Genomic DNA, 22104 nt, shown 5'->3' on the forward strand with positions numbered 1-22104 from the left:
AAATAAAATCACAAGCACAACGTATCCAATGGACATTTGATCACTGAAACTGGCTAAGGCTGTGCCACACTGAAGGGACTGACTAGGTAATATGGCTGTCTGTCAGTGAAGCCAATAAATAGTTCATGCAACAGTCAACTTGAGCAGCCAGTTGTCATCTGTCATGAGTTTATCTCAACCCAATGATCTTACAATGACACAAAATTCTTTGCTGTGAAGTATTTTCAACTTTAATAAAATCAATATGTTCTAGTTCAAATGATCTTTTAAGCTAGTAGACCAAAACATTATATTTACTTTTACAGAAAGTACGTCTATCATACCACCTACACAAATCAGAGGCAATGTTTTATTTTTACAAGGAACATATTACTTGACATGAAAACATGTAAACACTACTTTAGACATACTTTTTTTGGCTAATTAGAAAACCGTAATGATTACTTTGTTATTTATTTATTAAAATAGCAGCCTAGACTAAGCACCCCTTGTCTTTGGACCAAAATGAATCAGATGCTCATTTCTGCTCCCCTGCTACCTTGCAAATCACCTTAGTCATGATTCATTTGACGCTTGCTACCACAAGGCCAGCGATCACCTATGATCTGCTTACCTCTTTATTCCTAGCATTTAAAATGATTTAAAGTTTATAACTATTGTTCAATAAATACTAAGTATGTAAACGAATGAATATGAAAATAGAAAAGGAGGAGAAAGGGGCTAGAGAGATGGCTTATCAGTTATGATGTTTGCCTGCAAAGCCAGAAAACCTACATTTGATTTCCCTAGAACCTACATGAAGCCAGATGTGCAAGGTGGCAAAGCAAATGTGTCTGAAATTTGTTTGCAGTGGCTGGAGGCCCTGTTGTTCATATTCTTCCTCTCTAACTCCCTCTTTCTCTCTCTTAAATATATATATAACAGTCACATGGAAACCTACCTTTTTTGGGCAATGGAACACTCAGGAGCCATAGATTATTACTAGAAAAATTTCAGTGCCAGTGATGAGATACCTTCCAGTGAGTTATTGGCCAGGGAGGTGCCGGATGCCCCCAAAACATTACAGGCCATTGCTGAGGCCCTTGGTTTCCCACCAGGAATAGATGGTTAAGACCCTATTGCTGAAGACTCCACATACTTGCGATGCCTCAAACAAACCAAACCAAAAAAAAAAAAAAAAAAAAACCTCAAATGGACTTCCGGCCAAGATGGCGACTGCCTAGCTGCCCTGCAAATCCCGGGGAAAGAAAGGCAAGACATTAAGTGTTTTCTGGGACTTCTTATCAGTGGGAGGACACAGAGGGAGGCAAACAGGGAATCGTGGATCCCTTCGCGGGTGGGTAGACCACCCCTAACACCAAATAGCCGTTGTGCCCTGCCACTCAGTGCCCGCCTCAGGGGACTCACGACCACCTCCACGGACCTGCGACCCACCGTCGGGGTCCCGCACCACTTCGCCACCTCTGCACCCGCTTCCGCACGCGCACACAGATCGATCCCTGCACACAGAAGCTTAAACTGCTCTGCACACTTGCCCACACTATTGTTCATCGAGCCCAGTCCCACAGCAACTGCCACACAAGCCCAGAGTGTCTCTCGCTTGTGCCAGCTCAGGTGCCCTCTCCTACCTGTCTCCCTTGCCCATCATCCTACATTCTCCTGTGGTGGGGAAGCGCAGACTGTTTCCAGGTCCCAGGATTCCCAGCCAGAGTTTGGGCTGCTTCAGGGCTTTGTACCTCAGTACCCCTCCAAGCTCGAAGACAGACAGCTTTGGCGCATTACCACTTCAGAATTCAGGCAACTTTGGTGTCCCTGTCAGGCAGTAGATAGGCGGCTTTGGCAAGTGGGAGCCAAAGCCGAGGTTGCCTGACAACTGCCCCATGATGCGTCAGATTCCCATTGCACTAGAGCCCACGCTGATCCCACCCACCTACTTGCCCATACACTGTCATGGGCAGACCACAACGCAAAAGAAATAACATGAAAAATCAAATGCAAGAAAACCCAGTTAGACCACCCAGTCCTACAATGAACGCATCTAACCAAAACATAGAAGAGATATTAGGATCAGAACATCAAATTGATGTTATGAGCAATGCAACCCTGACCAACCTACTGGTAGAACTTGCAGGAAAGCATCAAGAGTCCCATAATCGTGTTGATGCTGCCATCACTAAGCTAGAACAATTGGATAAGAGACTGGAAGGAGTTCAAAGAGAGTTAAGAGATGGGGGAGAGTAGGAAAAAAAAGGACCTTAAAAATCAGCTGGCCATATTAAATGAAGACATAAAGAAATGCAGGGATGAATTCCAAGAATCATCAAGAAAATCAGAAAATGATGTGAAAAGGGAGCTTGACAGAGCGATGGAAGTGATACACAGAAAAGTAGTAGAAAATGCAAACTTAATTGAATAAGCCCAAAACTCTCCAGAGGCCCTCAAGAACAGAGTCAGCGAAGTAGAGGATAGAAACTCTGATCTGGAAGACAAGATGGAAGAAACAGTTCGAGAGTTCAAAAACTTCAGTAAGTTCAAAAGTTCCTGTGAACAGAACACGAGGGAATTGTGGGATACACTTAAACGTCCTAATATCAGAATCATTGGAATACCAGAAGGAGAAGAATTTCAGACCAAAGGCATGAAGAACTTATTTAACAAAATAATTGAAGAAAACTTCCCCAAATCTCTTAAAAGAAAGGCCCATCAAGATACAAGAAGCCAACAGAACTCCAAACAGACTGGAACAAAGAAGAAACTCTCCAAGACATATTATCATTAAAACTCTAAACACTGATACCAAAGAGAAAGTCCTAAAAGCAGCTGGGGAAAAACAGCACACCACTTTCAAAGGTAACCCCATCAGAATTACTTCAGACTTCTCAATGGAAACCCTGAAAGCTAGAAGGGCCTGGAGTGAAACTCTACAAAATCTAAGAATCTATGGATTCCAACCCAAATTACTCTACCCAGCAAAAGTATCCCTCATAATAGATGGTGAAAGAAAAACTTTCACTGGAGATGGTAGGATCAAGACTAACCTAAATCTGCTACATCTTCCCTCCCCCCCCTTCCCCCTTTCCTCCCTAACTCTTGCATATTAGTTATATTCCTCCTTTTATTAATGGGCACTGACCTGTGACTCCTAGTACCAGCATGGGGCTATCATCCACAATGAGCTTTTGATCAGAGAAATCTACAAGGTTTCCTAAAAGAGTGACAGATTTCTGTCAGAGTACTTGATGACCCACCAAAGGTCAGTGGTAAGACCCTATTGCTGAAGACTCCATATGCAGCTGACACGTAAAATGGAACAGCATGGCTGGAAGCCAGGAGAGAGTCAGTCCCCAGACAGTCAGCGTGTCTAGTGCCAGAAGGTGCTACATGGGCTACTGGGGGAAATAACCAATATCTCTCCAAGCAACTCATGGTCTAACCTACTTAGCAACAAATAACCTGTTGTGATGCCCATACAAGTGCAGTAGTAGCACACAGCCATGGTGGGGAACCAACTGCTCTTAATGGGCTAACTGATCTCTCAGTGGTACAGGACCCATAGCTGGAGCTGGGAAACAAGTCAGAATCATAACCAAACATAAACCCTCTCTCTAATATCAAGCTACCATCAATCATGGGCTACAAGAGGGCCTACACCTATTAAACTCTCTATAAAAAAAGTAAGGGTTATTTCATTTGTCCTGGAACTAACTTATTCTCCATTGAAGAATCTGCTTCTCTTTTTCAGATAGATGCAGATCCTAAGGAGAGAACCACCCCATCATACCTCAAAAGAGCACCAGCTGAAACTAAGGATAATTAGCGAAACAAGCAATGTTGCTCTTTTCCTGATGAACCAGATACCAGCATTAAGGGGGAAGGAGACTAACACAGAGAAAAATCAACTCCTACCAAATCAGAGAGCCAGAGCCTCGGAGGCCCCCAACACCTCATCACTGAAGCAGACCAAAAATGAACCCAACATGGCTCAGGGATATTTTGCGGAAGAGAGGGGGTGGAAAGAATGTCAGAGCCACATGTTGAGTCAGGATATGCAGAGACATTTATTGTAGCAATAACTGTGGGCTAACTCCACAAGGCATGACCCATATACCTCAACAAGGAGGGGCCAAAGGGGAGGGGGTAGGTCATGGATGAGCCTAATAATGGTACCAAACTGTCTGTGTTTGCTGAATAGAAAACTAATAAAAAAAATTTTTAAAAAAACCTCAAATGCCTAGGCCACGTCTCAGAATATTCTGAATAACAGACAATGTGAACTGCAATTAAAATATTGTTTTTGCAGTGTATGTTTTGCAGGTTGAGAATCAGTTCTCTACACAGAGAAATAAGACAGGTGCTTCAAAAGAGAGCTGGAACAAGACAAGCTACTGACTTATAACAAATGACTTGGTTTTCATATATTTGTTGCTATTCAACTCTGAAATAACACATAGTGTTTTGTTTTGTTTTTCACCCTGTAACATCAACAACAACAAAAACAAAAAACAAAAAAACTGACAGCACATGCTACTTCTAAAAGTTGGATAGATGGTCATGAACCCAGAAGGATCCTGGCCCAGTGACTATAGCCTGGGCTGTAGTCCACTCCTTCATCCACAGCCTTGCTTCATTCTGAAGCCTGCTTCATCCAGAGTGGAGGGTGCAGGCTCTGCAAAGAAGACATGTGTCCTCAGAACTTAGTATCTCCCCAGTGCCAAAGATGTATCCATCCCCAGGACAGCAGACCCAGAAACAGTACAACCTGACTTTCCAGAGTCTGACAGCATTGGAGTGCTCTTCCCTGCTGAGGTCCTTATAGGACTGTTGCCACCTGTGAGACTGGCCATTACATTTGTAGTGGAAACCTTTGCCCCTACAGCACATCCTACCCTGTGCCATAGATACAGACTCCCTGCATTGTGAGGGATCTCTGAGCTACCTTGTTGCCTGCCTCTGTGGACAGCTCTCCCCAACCTTTATGGCCTACTTGGCCAGTTCCATGTTTCTACAGACTCAACCACGGGGCTGATGGCCAGAAGCTTATCAGGGCCCAGCAGTTTTGTCTTTACATAAAATATTAGAAATGAAAAAAAAAAGTTGGATTGATTCAAATAGACAGGGAAATGGCAGCTTCTCCCAAAACACCACACTAAAGTTTTCTTGTTACGAGGATGCAGAGTTATCTCTATCTTCTGACTATAAGGATGCATCCTGGGAATATTAATCATAAACGCTGGGAAACTATTACTTACAACAAAATTACACCAAAATACCTCATTTAAAACTTCACAAGAGGGGCTGGAGAGATGGCTTAGTGGTTTAGGCACTTGCCTGTGAAGCCAAAGGTTCGATTTCCTAGGACCCATGTAAGCCAGATGCAGAAGTGGCACATGCATCTGGAATTTATTTGCAGTGGCTAGAGGCCCTGGCATGACCATTCTCTCTCTGTCTCTTATCTCTCTGCTTGCAAATAAATAAAAAATTAAAAACATGAAAAAATTTCAAAAGAACTGAGAAGTTTATGTGTTTAATGGTTATCTACATACAAAAAACATGTATCTAATGGGAGTAGAAAATGTTTTCAGACAACCACACATCAAAATGTAGCTACTTTAGCATGATGTCATAACAGCTATGACTTACTTTAGAGTCAGTTTGAATCAATTATTTGCTATGTGAACTTTGACTAATGTACTAAGCTCTCTCTACATTAGTTCACTCATTTGTAAAATGCATGATGTGCTCTATCTTAAGATTGTTTTCCAAATTAAATTGTAATGAAGCATGTAAAATGCTCACTCTAGTCTATACACTCAGAGACAGCAGTTATGATTACTAATCATTATCACTAATGATTCACATAACTGATTAATTACTGGTCACTAAGCTCTAAGTAGTTCCTGCCTTTAAAAAAAAAGACACCTTACCATATTTTTTACCCATTTAAACCAAGGTTGCAGAGCTCTCAAAAGTTATACTCTCGGGCTGGAGAGATGGCTTAGCAGTTAAGCGCTTGCCTGTGAAGCCTAAGGACCCCAGTTCGAGGCTCGGTTCCCCAGGTCCCACGTTAGCCAGATGCACAAGGGGGCGTACGCATCTGGAGTTCGTTTGCAGAGTCTGGAAGCCCTGGCGCGCCCATTCTCTCTCTCTCCCTCTATCTGTCTTTCTCTCTGTGTCTGTCGCTCTCAATTAAATAAATAAAAAAAAATTTTTTAAAAAAAGTTATACTCTCCAACTTCATGGGTGCTATTCAATGGCTTACAGTGTAAGGGAAGACCCAGAAGGGCCCGGTGAGGTCTTTTCTCCAACCTGATAGCCAAAGTCCAGTAACTGCTCATGAAAGTAGGCAAAGAAAAGTTACTGGGGAAAATAAACATAAAACTCTTTAAGCTTTCCTAAAAGATATACATATACAAATATAGGAATTAATACAGTAACCCCTACATATCTGTAGAGGATTCATTGATTCCAAGACAGTGCTCCCCCATAACAGATTTTACAATACAAGGTGCCAAGTCCCTTGCACAAAAAGGCACAGTATCTGCATACAATTCCTATCTTCTTGCACACTTTAGATAATTTTCTGATTACTAACACAATGTAAAAGCTAAGTACACTGTTGTTCTGTTGGCTGGAGAATAATGACAAGAAAGCAAGTCTATACATGTTTACTGTAGACATAATACTTTTTCTGATTTTGTTTCCTTCTCCTTTTTCTTCTCCTTTTTTCTTTTCTTCCTGTTTATCTCCTTCTTCAAGACAGTGTCTTACTATACAGCCCAGTATAACTTGGAACATAACATGTAGCCCAATCAGGCCTTGAATTTGTAATCCTCCTACCTCTGTTTTAAATATTTTTGAGGGAATAATTTTGGGTAAATTCTTAAATGCAGAACCCATGGATAGAGGGGGCAAAATGTAACCAAGGGATAATGGTAAGAGAACCTCCACAGTAGTTTTCTATTTGTACCCCTACTTCTGTTCTGGTTCCAAAGAATCCATTTTCCACGTCAGAATAATCTGTTACTTTTATCTGAGGTTCTCACATAGATGTTTTGCCCCAGAAATTCAGACGTCACATTCTCCATGAAAGTTGTCTTGAGGACCTGTACAACAGCATGCTTTCACTCACTACCACAGAATGCCACTTAACCTTCCTCTTTGTCCTTGGTTGTGTATGAATTCCCATGTGCCTGTCTTCTTTTTGCTGTCTGAATCCTGAGTCTTATAAGACAAAGATCAGAAGAATAGGGATCCTATTTACTCTAGTCACTAAGGAATCTTCAACAACTGCCTAGTTTAGAGTTACAGCAAAGACAGTCCTTTACTTACCTGTACTGGGCTGGCCTCGAGGATCACAGTAATTCTCTGTAGTCATGAAAATAACTGCCAATCCAATTTCTGCTTCAGGAATAGGTCTAAGACCCTGCCTGATAGAATAAAATTGGTAAATAAAATATTAAAACTAACAACTTTTATTACAATGATATCAAGCTAAATCAACCCATTTTTTCCTTCCAAAGAGTGATCAAAATTATATGACATGGGGGGAGTATGAAATCTATGGAATACTTCAGATTACCCACTAGAGTAATGCTATGTTGGGACAAGTCTACCACTTTTCAGTGAGCTTTGTCAATACAGCAAAGGTTTAGAACAAAGGATGAAGGCTGTTCCAGTTCTAAATTTCTATTTTTAGAATAAATGAATAGTACTACCCAAAAAAGACAAAATAGGCTTTATGAGCCTAAACAAGAAAGCAGAGCAAGGAGGCATGTTAGAATAAAACCATGTACAAAAGCTGTATCTATACACGTATGTAAGGTTTTCAGTGTTAAGGCATCTGGAGGAGGGGTGAGGCCTTGTTATGTTGCCATGGCTGGTCTTCAACTCCTGACTCAAATGATTCTCTCACCTCAGCCTTCCTTATGGCTACAAAGCAAGCATTTTATTGACTGAACCTTCTTTCCAATTCTTTATATTCATTTTCAATGGGTAATGACCAAGGACAAACACATCTCAGTTTTAGGCAATTTCAGAATATTTTAGTTTTAACTGCAACATAGTTTACAGGAAACTTAATGCTACTTTTAGTTTTGAGTAGTAAATTTCACAAATTCTATTAAATCTCAAGCATACAACATGACAAGACTTTGTATATGTATTTATATTAAATGAACTGCAGCCAAAAAGCTATTTGCATACTTTAAGCCAATGAAGAATAATTATGTACCTGTGGAGCATATCCATTATTGCATGAATCCAGCTTTTCTGAGAGTCAGGAATTACAATCTGTGTATTTGTTATTCCTACATCAATAACACAAGTTCCAGGAGCTGAAAAGAAACTATCTTCTTCCTCATCTTCTTCTGTTATCAATCGAGCTTCTCCACCTCCAAAAAGAACAGCTGAACTTAACTTCTTATGCTAAAAATGAAAAGAAGCATTTAAAAAGAAAGGTAACAGTTGCAATGAATATTTGAGCACATCATTATTTTATACAAAAGCCCTAGCAGCCTTCAAGTGACTGCAGTGCCTGCATGTTCTCATCACACCTCCCATACACATCTCTACAGTGGGCTGACCTGCAAGATACAGGCTTACCTGTACTACAACATACACTCTTGGAATCTCCAATGTTGTGCACAAAAGACCTTCCAGAGAAGGTTGTCAGCTAAATGAGTTAGGGCTTAAAAGTTTCTGTTCTCCCCATTTAGATATTTATATAACTTATTAGGTCAGTTAGCCAGAATTAGGAAACACTGTAATCATACATGATCTCCAGGCAGTTTTTGCAGAAACTGATGTTTAGTAGTTTTTTACTTCATGTATCAATAGAAAATCCCAATGAAATGCACCAGCAATTATAAGTAAAAGAGTATTGATTTAACCCATTTTGTTAAGCATTTCCTTAGGAAAATTTTGTTTATTACACTACCTGTTTGGCACTTAAAAATACAAATGTTTTCCCTTTGAAGATGTGTTTTCTTTCCTGTCGTCCCGACAGATCAACATTTTTATTTCCAATAGCTGGTTCATCAATGGGTGGGTAAAATCTGAAAAAGTAATTAAGGTATGTTCTAATTATTTACCATTCTGCATGTTTATCAAATTTGTTAATGAAGAAACTATCTGATACCAGAAAGTTTAATTTCAACACCATTTGAGCCAGGCATGGTGGTGCAAGCTTGCAATCGCAGGAGGCAGAGGCAGGAGGATCAGTGCAAGTTTGAAGCTTGTCTTGTCCATTCTGCAAGTTTCAGATCAGTCAGGGCTACAGTGTGAAATTCTGTCTCCAAAAAGCTGAGACACATGCCTTTAATGCCAGCACTTGAGGCAGAGGCAGGATCAGCATGGGCTACAGCAAAATCCTATCAAGAAAAAAAGAAAAAAAAAGCCAATACTCAAACAAAACAAATACACAACTAGTACATAAACAGTAACTTAAGGTTTTTTTCTTTTTATGTTTTATCTGGGACAAAAATGACAAACACCTAAATGCCTTTTCTAAAAATATGGTGACAAGTTCCACATATAGCAGAATTGGTCTTTATTTTTTAAATAAATAATCTAAGGCAGGCATTCATCAACATGTATGCAACAAATATAAGGTCAACAGGTGTTAGTGGCAGCTACCTTCCCAACTAAGTCCCATGGAGAAGGCAGAAAAGGTATATGATGGTTCCTATTATAGGAATAATGCACACTGAGTTTATGAATCCCCATTTTTTTTATAATTAGCTATCAGCAGGCATGCTCTCTGTTCCAGGAGGAGATGTGATTTCATCTCAAGACTTCTCCCTGCAAACATCACTCAAAGGAATGTCCTGTGTCAACGCTGTCAGGGCCTCATCTTCCTCCCAGATCAGCAAATTGGGCAGCTACAAGAGACATATGGAGGACTCTCCCAACAGTGTCCTCCCACAACAACACTTTGAAATAAAGTAATTGAGAGACTTTTATAAAAGCTAAAAGGTAACTCACTTTAAAGGGGTAATTTCCTTCCACTAAGACATATACAATATTTTAGTAAACCTGCCCTTTTAGAGTCTACACAGTGTCTTCCAAAAAAGATTTTTTCTATACCAGTACTTTGAGGCTGGCTAAATAAAAAAAAGCTACGACAAATCATACCAGACCTTGCCTGGCTTCCTGATGACAGTGCAATGACCTATACATAACTGCATTAAACAGAATGCAGTTTTGGTTGGATAAAAAATATTGTTTTGTATTTTTCTTCTAACTTAAATTCAGGACCAGTGACCACTTTTTCAGAACTAAATGAGCACTTAAGAAACCAAGCAACCAAGTTTATACACTATCCCTTTCATATTTCCCTATCAGTGAACTAAAGCATACCCCCATGTTACAGTCCTCAGCATCTTTACCAAGCAATCTGAAAAGAAGTCAAATCTCTTCCTAATCAATGACAATTTCCAACACAGAGACACATACACGATCAATTTTCTAGTTGAGGTTCTTTGACAGATTGTCAAAAAATAAATAACATAAACTACCTTGAATCTTCCCAGATATTTTCAGGGTTAGCAATTATGAACATTTCTTTTGGTAAGCACTTGTACCAGGTAATGTGCTCAGACTTTAAATACTGTATATTATTAGTAATATTAAAACAGCTCAGTTGGGCAGTTTGAATCTTACTGTCTCTCTCTTTCTCTTACTTTATTTTAGTTTTTCAAGGCAAGGTCTCACCTGACCCGGAACTTACCATGTAGTCCAGGCTGGACTTGAATTCATGGCAATACTCCTCCCCCATCTCTGGGGTGCTGGGATTAAAGATATGAGCCACCATACTCAGCTTAGGTCTCACTCTTTAACCCAGAACAACTGTGAACTTGTGACCCTTCAGTCTTAGCCTCCTACCTAGTGACAGGATTATAAAAGCAGGTTATCAGACCCAGCTTAGTCTCATTTTCAAACTGAAGTAACTGAAGCTCAGAAGATACAATCATTATGCCTCAGGAGATGCTCCTGGACTTTGGGCTCCTGAAGAGAGCTGCTGCACCAGTTTCTGATGTTCCTCTGGCATATGACTGGCACTGGCACTAACTTGTGTGCTCCTCTGACTGCACCTCAAGGGCATTCACTCTCCTGAAATTTTGTTCTTTAAGTATTTCACTTATTAAACATTGACTTGATGGAGATAAGGACTTTGAGAAATCCTTTTTTACATGCCTACAAGAAACTGTCATTATCAACATTCAATACAGCAGCAACCTTTACATATTAAAATGGTCACTAAAGAGGAATTCATCAGGCTAGGTAAATAGCTCAGCTGATGAGGTTCATGCTGCATAAGCATGAAGACCTGAGTTTGGATCTGCAGTGCCCATGTTAAAAAAAAAGGGGGGGCAGGTACAGTGGCCCAAAATAATCTCAAAAAAAGTGCCTAGAATCCTAGTTCAGGTGAGGCAGAGACAGAAAGATCCCCAGGGCTAGTCTAACCAAGCTGGCAAGCTTCACATTCAGGTGGAAGGCAATCGAGGAAGTTATCTAATATCAACCTACAGCCTCCACATTATGAACACACATGATCATGTACACACCAAAAAAGGTTTTAAAAATGGAAAGAAAGGAATTAATCTAAGTAAAATCAGTTACATCTATGTCAGAAATACCTAGTTACACTATATTTGAAATACATAATATAAATATATATACCTTTCAATCTGTGGAGGTTCTTTCTTAGACTGAACTGCTTTGAGAAATTCAGAAAAGTATTCTGGTTTTACAATTGGTCGTCCACAAATGAGTGCACAGATTGTCTAAAATGAAGAAAAGCAGATGTAAATATACAGGTTTTTCATACTTTTTTTTTAACTTAACACTGTTTTTTTTAAAAGCAACTTTAAATTATATATCATGAACAAGTTATTATATACTATTTTTTCTATCATAGGTCTAAATTTATAAGAGCCACAATCTACAAAAGAGAAGTAAGTATTTGGCGACTGTTCGGGTTTTAGAAATACAAATCACTATTAAGAAATCACCAACTGGGCTGCAGAAATGGTTCAGGAGTTAAAGACACTTGTTTGCAAAGCCTGAAAGCCTGATGCAGAAAGTAGTGCATGCATCTGGAGTTTGTTTGCAGTGGTAAGAAGACTGGCATGCCCATTCTCATTCATATTCTCTTTAATGAAAAAATAAAACCACCAAAAATAATTATTTTTTGAAGACAGAACATTCTAAAATATAAATAAATTAGAAAAGGTATCCTATTTTAAAAACATTCAAATGTTAGAATTGTATCAAGGAATTAGGTATGTGTAACATATTTCTTGCAGAGAAGACAATGTTAAGAAATAAGCACAAGGGGGCTAGAGAGATGACTTAGTGGTTGACGCACTTGTCTGTAGAGCCAAAAGACCCAGGTTCAATTCCCTAGGACCCACATAAGCCAGATGCACAAGGTGGGTACATGTGTGGGATTTATTTGCAGCAGCTGGAAGCCCTGGCATGCCTTTTCTCTCTCTCTTTCTCTCTCCTGACTCTCTTTCTCTCTCTCTCTCAAATAAATAAAAATAAAATTAAAAAATAAGCACAAAGGTTGGGAATAGAGGTACCTATCTCCCAGTGTTCAAGAGGCTGAGGGGGGCAGATCCTTAGTGGCTAGCCTGGGCTACAAAGTGAGACCCTGTCTCAAAAATAAATGAGTAAATAAATAAACAATGCTGGCTTTAGTATTTTAAAGAAATGCTCATCTGATTATGTACTTAGATAGAAAAAAAAAAAAGATGCAGTAGAAAAAGAAGATCTTTTCAGCCCTGTCTTTCAAACCAAGTATAATTATGGAATGCAGTCTTCCCATATAACGAAAGAACCAACTGTTTGAAGCTGGATAAAAGCTCAAAATAAATACATACAACCAACCTAAAAAGGTATAAGCCCCAAATACAGTACATCTACAAAATCTAAAATGACTAGAAAAGAATACTGTGTAGAAAACATAAAATAACGATTTGGCATAATTCTAAGAAATACCCAATTAAAGAACTTATAAGAATTTTTTTTTTTGGACTGAGTCTCAGGTAGCCTAGGCTGACCTCAAACTCACTGAGTAGGCTTGTGATTCTCCTGCCTTTACCTCCCAAGTGCTGGGATTACAGGCATGAACCACCAAGCCTGGCTGCATGCAGTACCTGGGATCAAATTCAGGGCTTTGTGCATACTACATGAGTATTACCAACTGAGCTACATCTGCAGCCACAAGTATGCTTTCACTAACAAAAGAAACAGATTTAGGTTATGTCTCAAGAGCAGGAATGAAGGAATTAGCTTCCAAGCATGAAGCAGTGATGTATAATTTAACATTGGATTGAATAAACCATTATTATACACACACAAACATGTATTGATTGGTATAGATATAGCTCCTAGAATATTAGTTAGTTGTTTCATGTCTTAGTTGTTTTAAGTTCTCTTTTGGTTCTAACACTCTATGACTAAAAACAAAGCTAACTTTACTCAAGGAAAATACAAATACAAGGTGTGGTGCTTTGAATGTAATGTTCCCATAGCCTTAGTTTTTATTAAATAATAATAAAAATTAAAATAATAAAAAATAAATATTTATCTATTTGTGGTTTTATGAAGCAGGGTCTCATTCTAGCTCAGGCTGACCTGGAATTGACTATGTCGTCTCAGGGTGGTCTGGAACTCACGTGATCTTCCTACCTCTGCCTCCAAAGTGCCAGGATTAAAGGTGTGTGGCACTATGCCCAGCTTAGCCTTAGGTATTTTTTTTGTTTGTTTTCGAGGTAGGGTCTCACCTGGAATTAACTCTGTAGTCTCAGGGTGGCCTTGAACTCATGGCGATCCTCCTACCTGGGATTAAAGGCGTGCACCACCACACCCGGCTAGCCTTAGGTATTTTTGATTAAGCTTCCTACTAAGTCTTTAGCAGACAGAGCCCTACTGGAGGAGGTGTCTCACTGGGGGTGGATATTGAGTATAGACCTAAGGTGTGTCCTAAATCAGTGTGTACTTGTTGGTGTTAATTTTTGCCTCTCTGCTGTGGATATATGAGGTGAGCCAGGCTCTTGTGCCACGATAGAACTTCCCCTGGGATCTGTAAGTCTGAAATAAACCCTTTCCTCCCATAAGCTGCTTCTGTCAGGTGTTTGTCTCAACAGAAATAGTTGAAACACAAGGTTTTCCTTTGTGGCATTTGATTAATCAGAATTACTGACATATAATTAATCAGAATGAAAATTGGGCTGGGCATGATGGCACAAACCTACTATCCAAGCATGTGGGAGAAGCAGGAGGATCAGGGGCTGAGGATCAGGTCATCCTCAACCGTACAAGTGAGTTTGAGGACAGCCCGGGCTATGTAAGACAGTGAATAAGAAAGACAGAAAGAGAATATGAATGAGAATGAATTATCTTTGCTACTCCATGAGCCTTGGAAACCACAGGAAGATACAAAATCTGAAAACATGCCATATGGGTTTAATAATCAGCACCTTCTAACAGCATGTTCATTAAGGTTAATACTGAACTTCACAAACTTAAAATGTCTTTGTTTTTAGAGCTTTAAATACTAAAAGAGAGGTCATGAGATGGCCTGAAAAATCACAGAAAGACAACTTGATAAAAGAGACATGAGAGGCAACTCTGAAGGCTGACTAGAGTTGCTATCTAGTGTCTGCTTGCAGACTGAAAACATGAACTGTGTACTCAATAATTTTCATGAAAAATAATGTCCTTGAGTTTAAAAAAACTTATTTTAGGGGCTGGAGAGATGGCTTAGTGGTTAAGCGCTTGCCTGTGAAGCCTAAGGACCCCGGTTCGAGGCTCAGTTCCCCAGGTCCCACGTTAGCCAGATGCACAAGGGGGCGCACGCATCTGGAGTTCGTTTGCAGAGGCTGGAAGCACTGGTGGGCCCATTCTCTCTCTCCCTCTATCTGTCTTTCTCTCTGTGTCTGTCGCTCTCAAATAAATAAATAAATAAATAAAAAGACACTTAACCTACCTTAATGGTAACTTTAACTGATGTCATGACAAGATGAGTACATTCTTCTGTCCAGTTGTTTACACCAAGTCCTCCAAGTTGTAACAAAGCTTGATTCAAAGCAGCTTTCCCAGAGATGTCTAAGCAAGAAGAGCACACAACCAAAGGCTCGTACTCTACTCTGCAAAAGACACCAAGTTACCTACGTAAAGTTACGTTGTTGTATAGAGAGGGCAACTGTTAGCACTTTAAAACTTTAAGCACATATCACAGTCATTTTAGCTGTCATGTATTATTAAAAACTTTTTCTCTCATCAACTACTTCCTAAGTTTTCAGTTCCAATGAAGCAAAAGCAGTGACCAAAGACAGCACTGTACTTTCTTGCACCAGTGTGCAATCACACAACCCAACTCCCATTAGCACTCTCAGGACCACACAACCTCTAACTTCTGTCACATTCTTACCTATAGATAGCCTTCTCTAGAATTTGGCTGAAATTTGAATGAAAGCTACCCACTTTAATGCCAATTAAAAACAGAAAACAAAAAAACTTCTTACCTGAATTTACTTTCAAACACTCCAAAGGTAACTCTATCTCCAGTCTCCAAAGTGTGAGAAATGCCATTCTGCAACTTTTCCTCATTAACAAAGGTACCATACTTTGAATTATCTTTTAGTGTTAATATAGGAATTTCATCTGTTTGACTCTGAAAAACCAAAAAGTGATTTAAAGTCTTCTACCACTTTGTAATATAATTTCCAAGGGGATAAATTCAAAACACAGATGGCTATCTAAATAGGCAAAAACTGAGACAATAGCTACAATTTTGGTTGCCTTCAAGGAATGATCTCTCAACTGGCAACTAAAATTTTTCTCTTTGGTAAGTTCTTAATTTCATGATTATTTCTCTGGAACCTATATATTTTATTTTTGAAAGTGAGTGAGGATTTTCCTGACATCCTTTACTTCATACAGTTGAGGAATTTTTTTAAATTTATTTGACAGAGAAAGAGGGAGAGAAACAGAGAGAGAATGGATGCGCCAGGGCCTCCAGCCACTGCAAATGAACTCCAGATGCATGTGCCCCTTGTGTATCTGGCTAATGTGGGTCCTGGGGAATCAAACATGGGTCCTTTGGCTTAGCAGGCAAACACCTTAACCCCAAAGCCATTCCTCTAGCCCCAGTTGAGGATTTTTTTAACATTATGTTTCACATATGTGGTGGTTTGAATTAGAAAGCCTCTATAAAGTCATGGTATTGTATTTTTTTAATATTTAGTTTTACTTATATGAGAGAAAGAGGCAGAGAGAGAGAGAGTGTGTGCTCACGCATGTGCGTGAGAGAGAGCATGGGCACACCAGGGCATCCAGCCACTGCAAACAAACTCCAAACACATGCACCACCTCGTGCATCTGGCTTATGTGGGTCTTGGGGAATCGAACCTGGGTCCTTTGGCTTTGCAGGCAAGTGCCTTAACCACTAAGCCATCTCTCCAGCCCAAACTCATGGATTTGAATGTTTAGTTCTAAGTTGATGGCAAGTTGGGAGGTGGAGCCTTGCTAGAGAAAGTGTGTTGTTGAGAATGTTGGGAGTGACCTTTGTGGTGTTATAGGCAGTTCCCCATTGCCACAACTGGGCTCATTCTCCTGATGCTGTTTCCCACCTACTGTAACAGAGGTGATGTCCAGTGTCTGTTCATGCCATGCTTTCCCCTGACATCAAAGAAGCTTCCCCTTGAATAAATACTTTCGTCCCATGGCCTGCTTTTTTATTTTTTTTTAAAGTTTTGTTTGTTTATTTATTTGCACAGAAGAGAGAAAGACGGATTGAGAAGGAGAGAAAGAGAGAGAATGGACACACTAGGGCCTCTAGTCACTGCAAACAAACTACAAACGCAAGTGCCATCTTGTGCATCTGGCTTTACCTGGGTACTGGGGAATCGAACCTTAACCACTAAGCGATCTCTCCAGCCCTAATTTCTTACTCTTTCAGGTCGTTTTGATGATGTGGTTCTGATAATTATAATTGGTAGGTGTGGATGAAACTGACACATTATATAGTTACCTCCTTGTTGCTGGGACAAAGCAACCCATCAAAAGCAGCCAGTGGGGGCCGGAGAGATGGCTTAGTGGTTAAGGTGCTTGTTGGCAAAGCCAAAGGACCTCAGTTCAATTCCCCAGGACCCAAGTAAGCCAGCTGCACAAGGTGGCGAATGCATGTGGAGTTTGTTTGCAATGGCTGGAGGCCCTGGCATGCCCATTCTCTTTCTCTCTCTGCTTCTTTCACTCTTGCTCTAATAAAAAAATTTTAAAAAGCAAATTAAAATAAAAAATTAAAGGCTAGAGTTCCTAATAGTAATGTTTTCCTATATTTAAATAGACATAAAACCTAAGTATTACTGAACAAGTCTAGCATGTGCACATATGTGATTTGCTCAAAATAATGGCTTTTCTCAGTACCACAATAAATTTATATTTATTACCTATAGATGTGATTAAACAATCTCAAAGCTATTTAAGGGAGATGTATGGTATAAGCAACTATTATTTTCCCTAGCAACACATAAAAATTCCCAGTATGAAAGTGTGACATTAGGAAAGGCCAGTGTCCATACATATAACCACTTTTAAGAGTATGAGTCATGAAGGTTGGTTCACTGCTGTATTCCCAGCCTTAGCACCTAACTTATACCTATTAACCATTCAAACAATATCCTGCAGGGGTGCCCAACCTTTTGACATTTTTGTTTTGTTTTGTTTTGTTTTTGTTTTTCAAGGTAGGGTCTCATTCTAACTCAGGCTGACTTGGAACTCACTCTGTCATCTCAGGCTGGCCTTGAACTCAGTGATCCTCCTACCCCTGCCTCCCGAGTGGTAGGACTAAAGGAGTACACCATCATCCTGGATCCCTTTTGACATGATGTTATGTACAAATGTGTTGGACCACATTCATAGCTATCTTGGGATGCATGCAGACCTCAAACCTTAGGTTGGCCCATACTTCCCTACAGTTTGGATCTGGAGCGTCTGGTAATGACTTCTGTGTCAAAGGCTCAGTCACCAGCTGGTGGGGCCTAGCAGAAGAAAGCATGTAAACCAAACACCTCTTTGGAGGTGTGCTCTTGAAGGTTTTTGGATCTCCCAACTTTTGGCTCTCTGCTTCCTGGCTTCCAGGAGATAATAAGCCTCCTATAAGAGCTCCTATCATGATGCACCATGCAGCCACAAGCCCAACCCAGTGTGACAAAGGACCAAGGACTGAAATCACGAATTAAAGGTTTTCTCCTTTAAACTGCTTATTACAGGAATTCCACAGTAACAAAATTTAGCACAAGATGTTTGCTAACTCAATATAAGCATGCCCATTTCCTCTGAGGTTCTAGATCACTTAAAGAAGAAAATAACATGAAACAGAAATTTCAGAATAAATACCACTAGTGCCACTGTTACTGCTAATTTGTGTGTGTGTGTGTGTGTGTGTGTGTGTGTGTGTGGTGCTATGGACTTCCTTGACCTTTGTGCATGTCAAGTAACCACACTACCTCTGTTCTACGTCTCTAGCTCCAATTATATTTAATCTTGTATATTAAAAAAAAATTAAACATCTTTATCAAAGGTCCTATGAACTCTGTCCATACACATATCAACATATAGCCTTTTGTAATTTCAATTTCTTTACCAATAAAATTCTGATATAATATTATAATAAAATTAGCAGCATACCAAATTGGTTGCAGAAAAGTTGACTGTTAACACGGCATGATTTCTACTGATTGACTGATCATTTTCAATTAGAATGGCACAGTTTTTCCTTCCAACAACATAGTCAACACCTGTCAAAAGTCTGTATGGTTCTCCTAAGGGAAAACAAAAATAAATTGAACACATATGTATATAAACATATATACACATACATGTATGTATACAGTACATGTACTATAATACAGGTGTGGTGATTTGATTCAGGTATCCCCCATAAACTTAGGTGTTCCAAATGCTAGGTTCCCAGCTGATGGATATTTGGGAATTAATGACGCCTGGAGGGAGTGTATTGTTGGGGGCGGGCTTATGGGTATTATAGCCAGTTTCCTCAAGCCAATGTTTGGCACACTCTCCTGTTGCTATGGTCCACCTTATGTTTGCTAGGGTGTGATATCCACCCTCTGCTCATGCCATGGTTTTCCCTGCCATCATGGAGCCTCCCTTTGTACCTGTAAGCCAAAATAAACCTTTTTTTCCATAAGCTGCTCTTAGTTGGGTGACTTCTAACAGCAATGCGAACCTGACTGCAAGAGAGGAGTGGGATTTCTGCTAGACATCTGACTGTGTGGCTTTGGCCTTTTGGAGCTGATTTGAGGAATGTGAAAGGATTTGGAACCTTAACCTAAGAGATGCCTTGCAGTGTTGGTAAGTACAGCACAGACTCTTCTGGTCAGAGTTGAAAGACCCGAACACAGTAATAACTATGGACTATGATGTTTGGCTTATAAGGGTGAGAAAGAGCTTTGCTTGGACTGGGCTAGCAGTTTGTGTGAGAAGCTTGCTCTTATGCCTGTGTCCTGACAGGTTGTGCAAGGCTGCTTTGCATAGAAATGAACTGGTGTGAGCAGAGGGATATGGCATTGAAAAAATGCAATCTTTGGGCCTAAATTGTTGCTCATTCATCTGCAAATTGTTTGGAGATTACCACCTTTCAGATTGGGCCAGCTGACCTGCACTGGGGCAACATGTAGAATGTAGACTCTTTTGAAGTGTCCTGTTCTTCAAAGCCTGCTTTATTCCCCCCTGGATTAACACATTGGCACCCTACCTGATAATGTGGAGTATGAGAAATGCAGGAAAGAGAGGGTCACTGATCTTGCAACAGGGTCTTGTGTTTTGGAAATGGCCATGGGCACTGTGAAGCAGGTTTGCTGGATGCCTGCATGGAGACTTCATGGGACCATAAGGACGAACCATGGATTGCAGTGGAGACCCAGTGGAGACACTGGGTACATGAGAAGGCTGCTAAGGAAAGCTACTGGTAGCCTAGCTGGAGGGGTGGAATTGGAATGTCAGAGACTTTTTGCTGGTTAGAATTGTCAGACTTGGAGATCTGTCACTGACTAGAATTGTTGGACTTGGAGCTACAGAGTTTGATGTTTGCCCTGTTTAAATCTTATATTGGTTGAATATTTCTTTACTATGCCCAGTGCCATCTTTTGCAATGTGAATGTTTATTCTGGGCCATGATTGGCTTCTGGGGGATTTTTTTTTTTTTTTTTTTTTTTTTTTTTGGTACTATGGCTCAGTTAAAAGATCTTGGACTATGGGAATGTTTGAACATCATTGGAATTGATAAAAGTTATGGGCAGTTTTAAAATTGGACTGAATGCATTGCATCTTACATCATGGACATTTATCATTTTATGGGGGGCCAGGGGCGGAGTGTGGTGGTTTGATTCAAGTGTCCCCCATAAACTTAGCTGTTCTGATTGCTAGGTTCCCAGCTGATGGAGATTTGGGAACTAATGCCTCCTGGAGGAAGTGTATTGTTGGAGGCGGGCTTATGAGTATTATAGCCAGTTTCCTCAAGCCACTGTTTGGCATACTCTCCTGTTGCTATGGTCTACCTTATGTTGGCCAGGGGGGGTGATGTCCACACTCTGCTCCTCCAGCTGTTAAATTTAACTTGTCAAATGGTTTTTCTTTTCTTCTTTTTTGACAGGTTTCCTGTGGCCTAACCTCCAACTCACTATGTAACTGAGGATAACCTTGAATTCCTGATCCTATCTGTTTCCACCTTCCGATGCTGGGATTACAGATAGACATCACCACATCTGGGAGTTGTTTTTTTCTCTTTAACACACCTTACAACAGAGTTCCCCACTTTTTTTTTTCTGCCTGACTTTCCCACCAATGTATCTGGAGTGTTTTGATTGATGGCTTTGTTCTGCTGGTACCAAAACTTCATGAAATGGTGCATACATTGGAACATGGACACGGATATTTGACTCCAAAGTAAAGTCTCTTGTTCTGTTTGAGGTGAGGGCTTGGTTTTGCATTACTAGGGAAAAGTTCTGAAGTGAAAGTGAGCGCTCCTGCGGTGCCACGTGGCTACTGTGAGGGTCACGCGTGCGCAAGGGGCGCTAGACGTCACTCAACATAGGCGTTCGCCTAAAAGCTTAACGTAGTATCTGGGCCAGGCGTGGTGGCGCAGGCCTTTAGTCCCCGCACTCAGGAGGCACAGGGCGGGCGATTGCTATGAATTTAAGGCCACCCTGAGACTAAGTGAATTCCAGGTCAGCCTGGGCTAGAGCGGGACCCTACCTCGAAAAACCCAACAATAAACCAAGAGTAGCGGGCCCAGGCTCGGCGACGCGGGTACAGGCTGGGGTCACCGGGCGGGGCGGGCGCAGCAGCCTCCGGCCGGCGGCGCTGCGCACCCGAGTCGCACTCCGACTCCACACCCCAGGGAACCGAGGCGAAGCCGGAAGACACCAAGGACGGACCGGAAGCCCCGCTCCAAACTCCCCCCGTCCCCCCGCAGCCGCTACCACGAAAACTGGCCCGGCCCCAGCACCTCCTTCCTGCTTTTACCTGGGGCCGGGCCCTCGGCCCGGAGCAGCTTCCACATGGCCGGGTTCCTCCAGAGACAGGCAGCCCGCGGTCCTCAGTTCTCCAACGTGCGCGGCCGCAGCCCCGCGACTGGCGCAGCTCCGAGACGTGCGCGCTCTCGGGAGCCGTGGAGTTGGCGGGAAACTCCAGGGAGAGGCACGAGCGCGGCCCCGGCGCCGGCGTCTGCTGCCCCCTGCTGGGTGCGAGGGGCGGCGCAGCGCGTTGTCGGAAGGCCGCAGCAAAAGACCGCGGAGGACCGCTTTAATCCTTAATTCATTAAATTCAACATCGCTTACATTTAGCCAGGTGGCTCACAAATTAACTTCGAGGCTGAGATTGAAGGATGAAGGATAGTCGTGGGTTCGAGACCAACCGGGACCAGAATGAGACCCTGCCTGAAAAAAAAAAATTCTTTGGATAGAAATGTTTTTAAATATCTTAAGCAATGTGAATTTCTAGTTAAATTTATTAAAACGGGCTAGTTATATTCCGTGTATTGACAGTTATTATTTGCAGGCTTTCCTTAGTATA

At 41.0% G+C, this 22104-nt stretch overlaps 1 protein-coding gene across 1 annotated transcript in view; it reads right to left on the reverse strand.

Annotated features, from left to right (window-relative positions):
- Positions 1–21686, reverse strand: part of Nbn (nibrin) — a 43065-nt gene extending 21379 nt beyond the window's left edge. Inside the window, exons 1-8 of the mRNA XM_045143817.1 lie at positions 21556–21686; positions 18700–18833; positions 15534–15682; positions 14996–15155; positions 11680–11783; positions 8936–9053; positions 8231–8424; positions 7330–7427 (exon numbers count right to left, since the gene is read on the reverse strand). Of these exons, the coding sequence (XP_044999752.1) occupies positions 7330–7427; positions 8231–8424; positions 8936–9053; positions 11680–11783; positions 14996–15155; positions 15534–15682; positions 18700–18833; positions 21556–21592 (994 nt within the window). The 5' untranslated portion in view covers positions 21593–21686. The remainder of the gene's footprint in view (positions 1–7329; positions 7428–8230; positions 8425–8935; positions 9054–11679; positions 11784–14995; positions 15156–15533; positions 15683–18699; positions 18834–21555) is intronic.
- Positions 21687–22104: the final 418 nt, after the last annotated feature.

This window comes from Jaculus jaculus, chromosome 2, assembly GCF_020740685.1.
Source record: "Jaculus jaculus isolate mJacJac1 chromosome 2, mJacJac1.mat.Y.cur, whole genome shotgun sequence".
NCBI classification, from domain to species: domain Eukaryota; kingdom Metazoa; phylum Chordata; class Mammalia; order Rodentia; family Dipodidae; genus Jaculus; species Jaculus jaculus.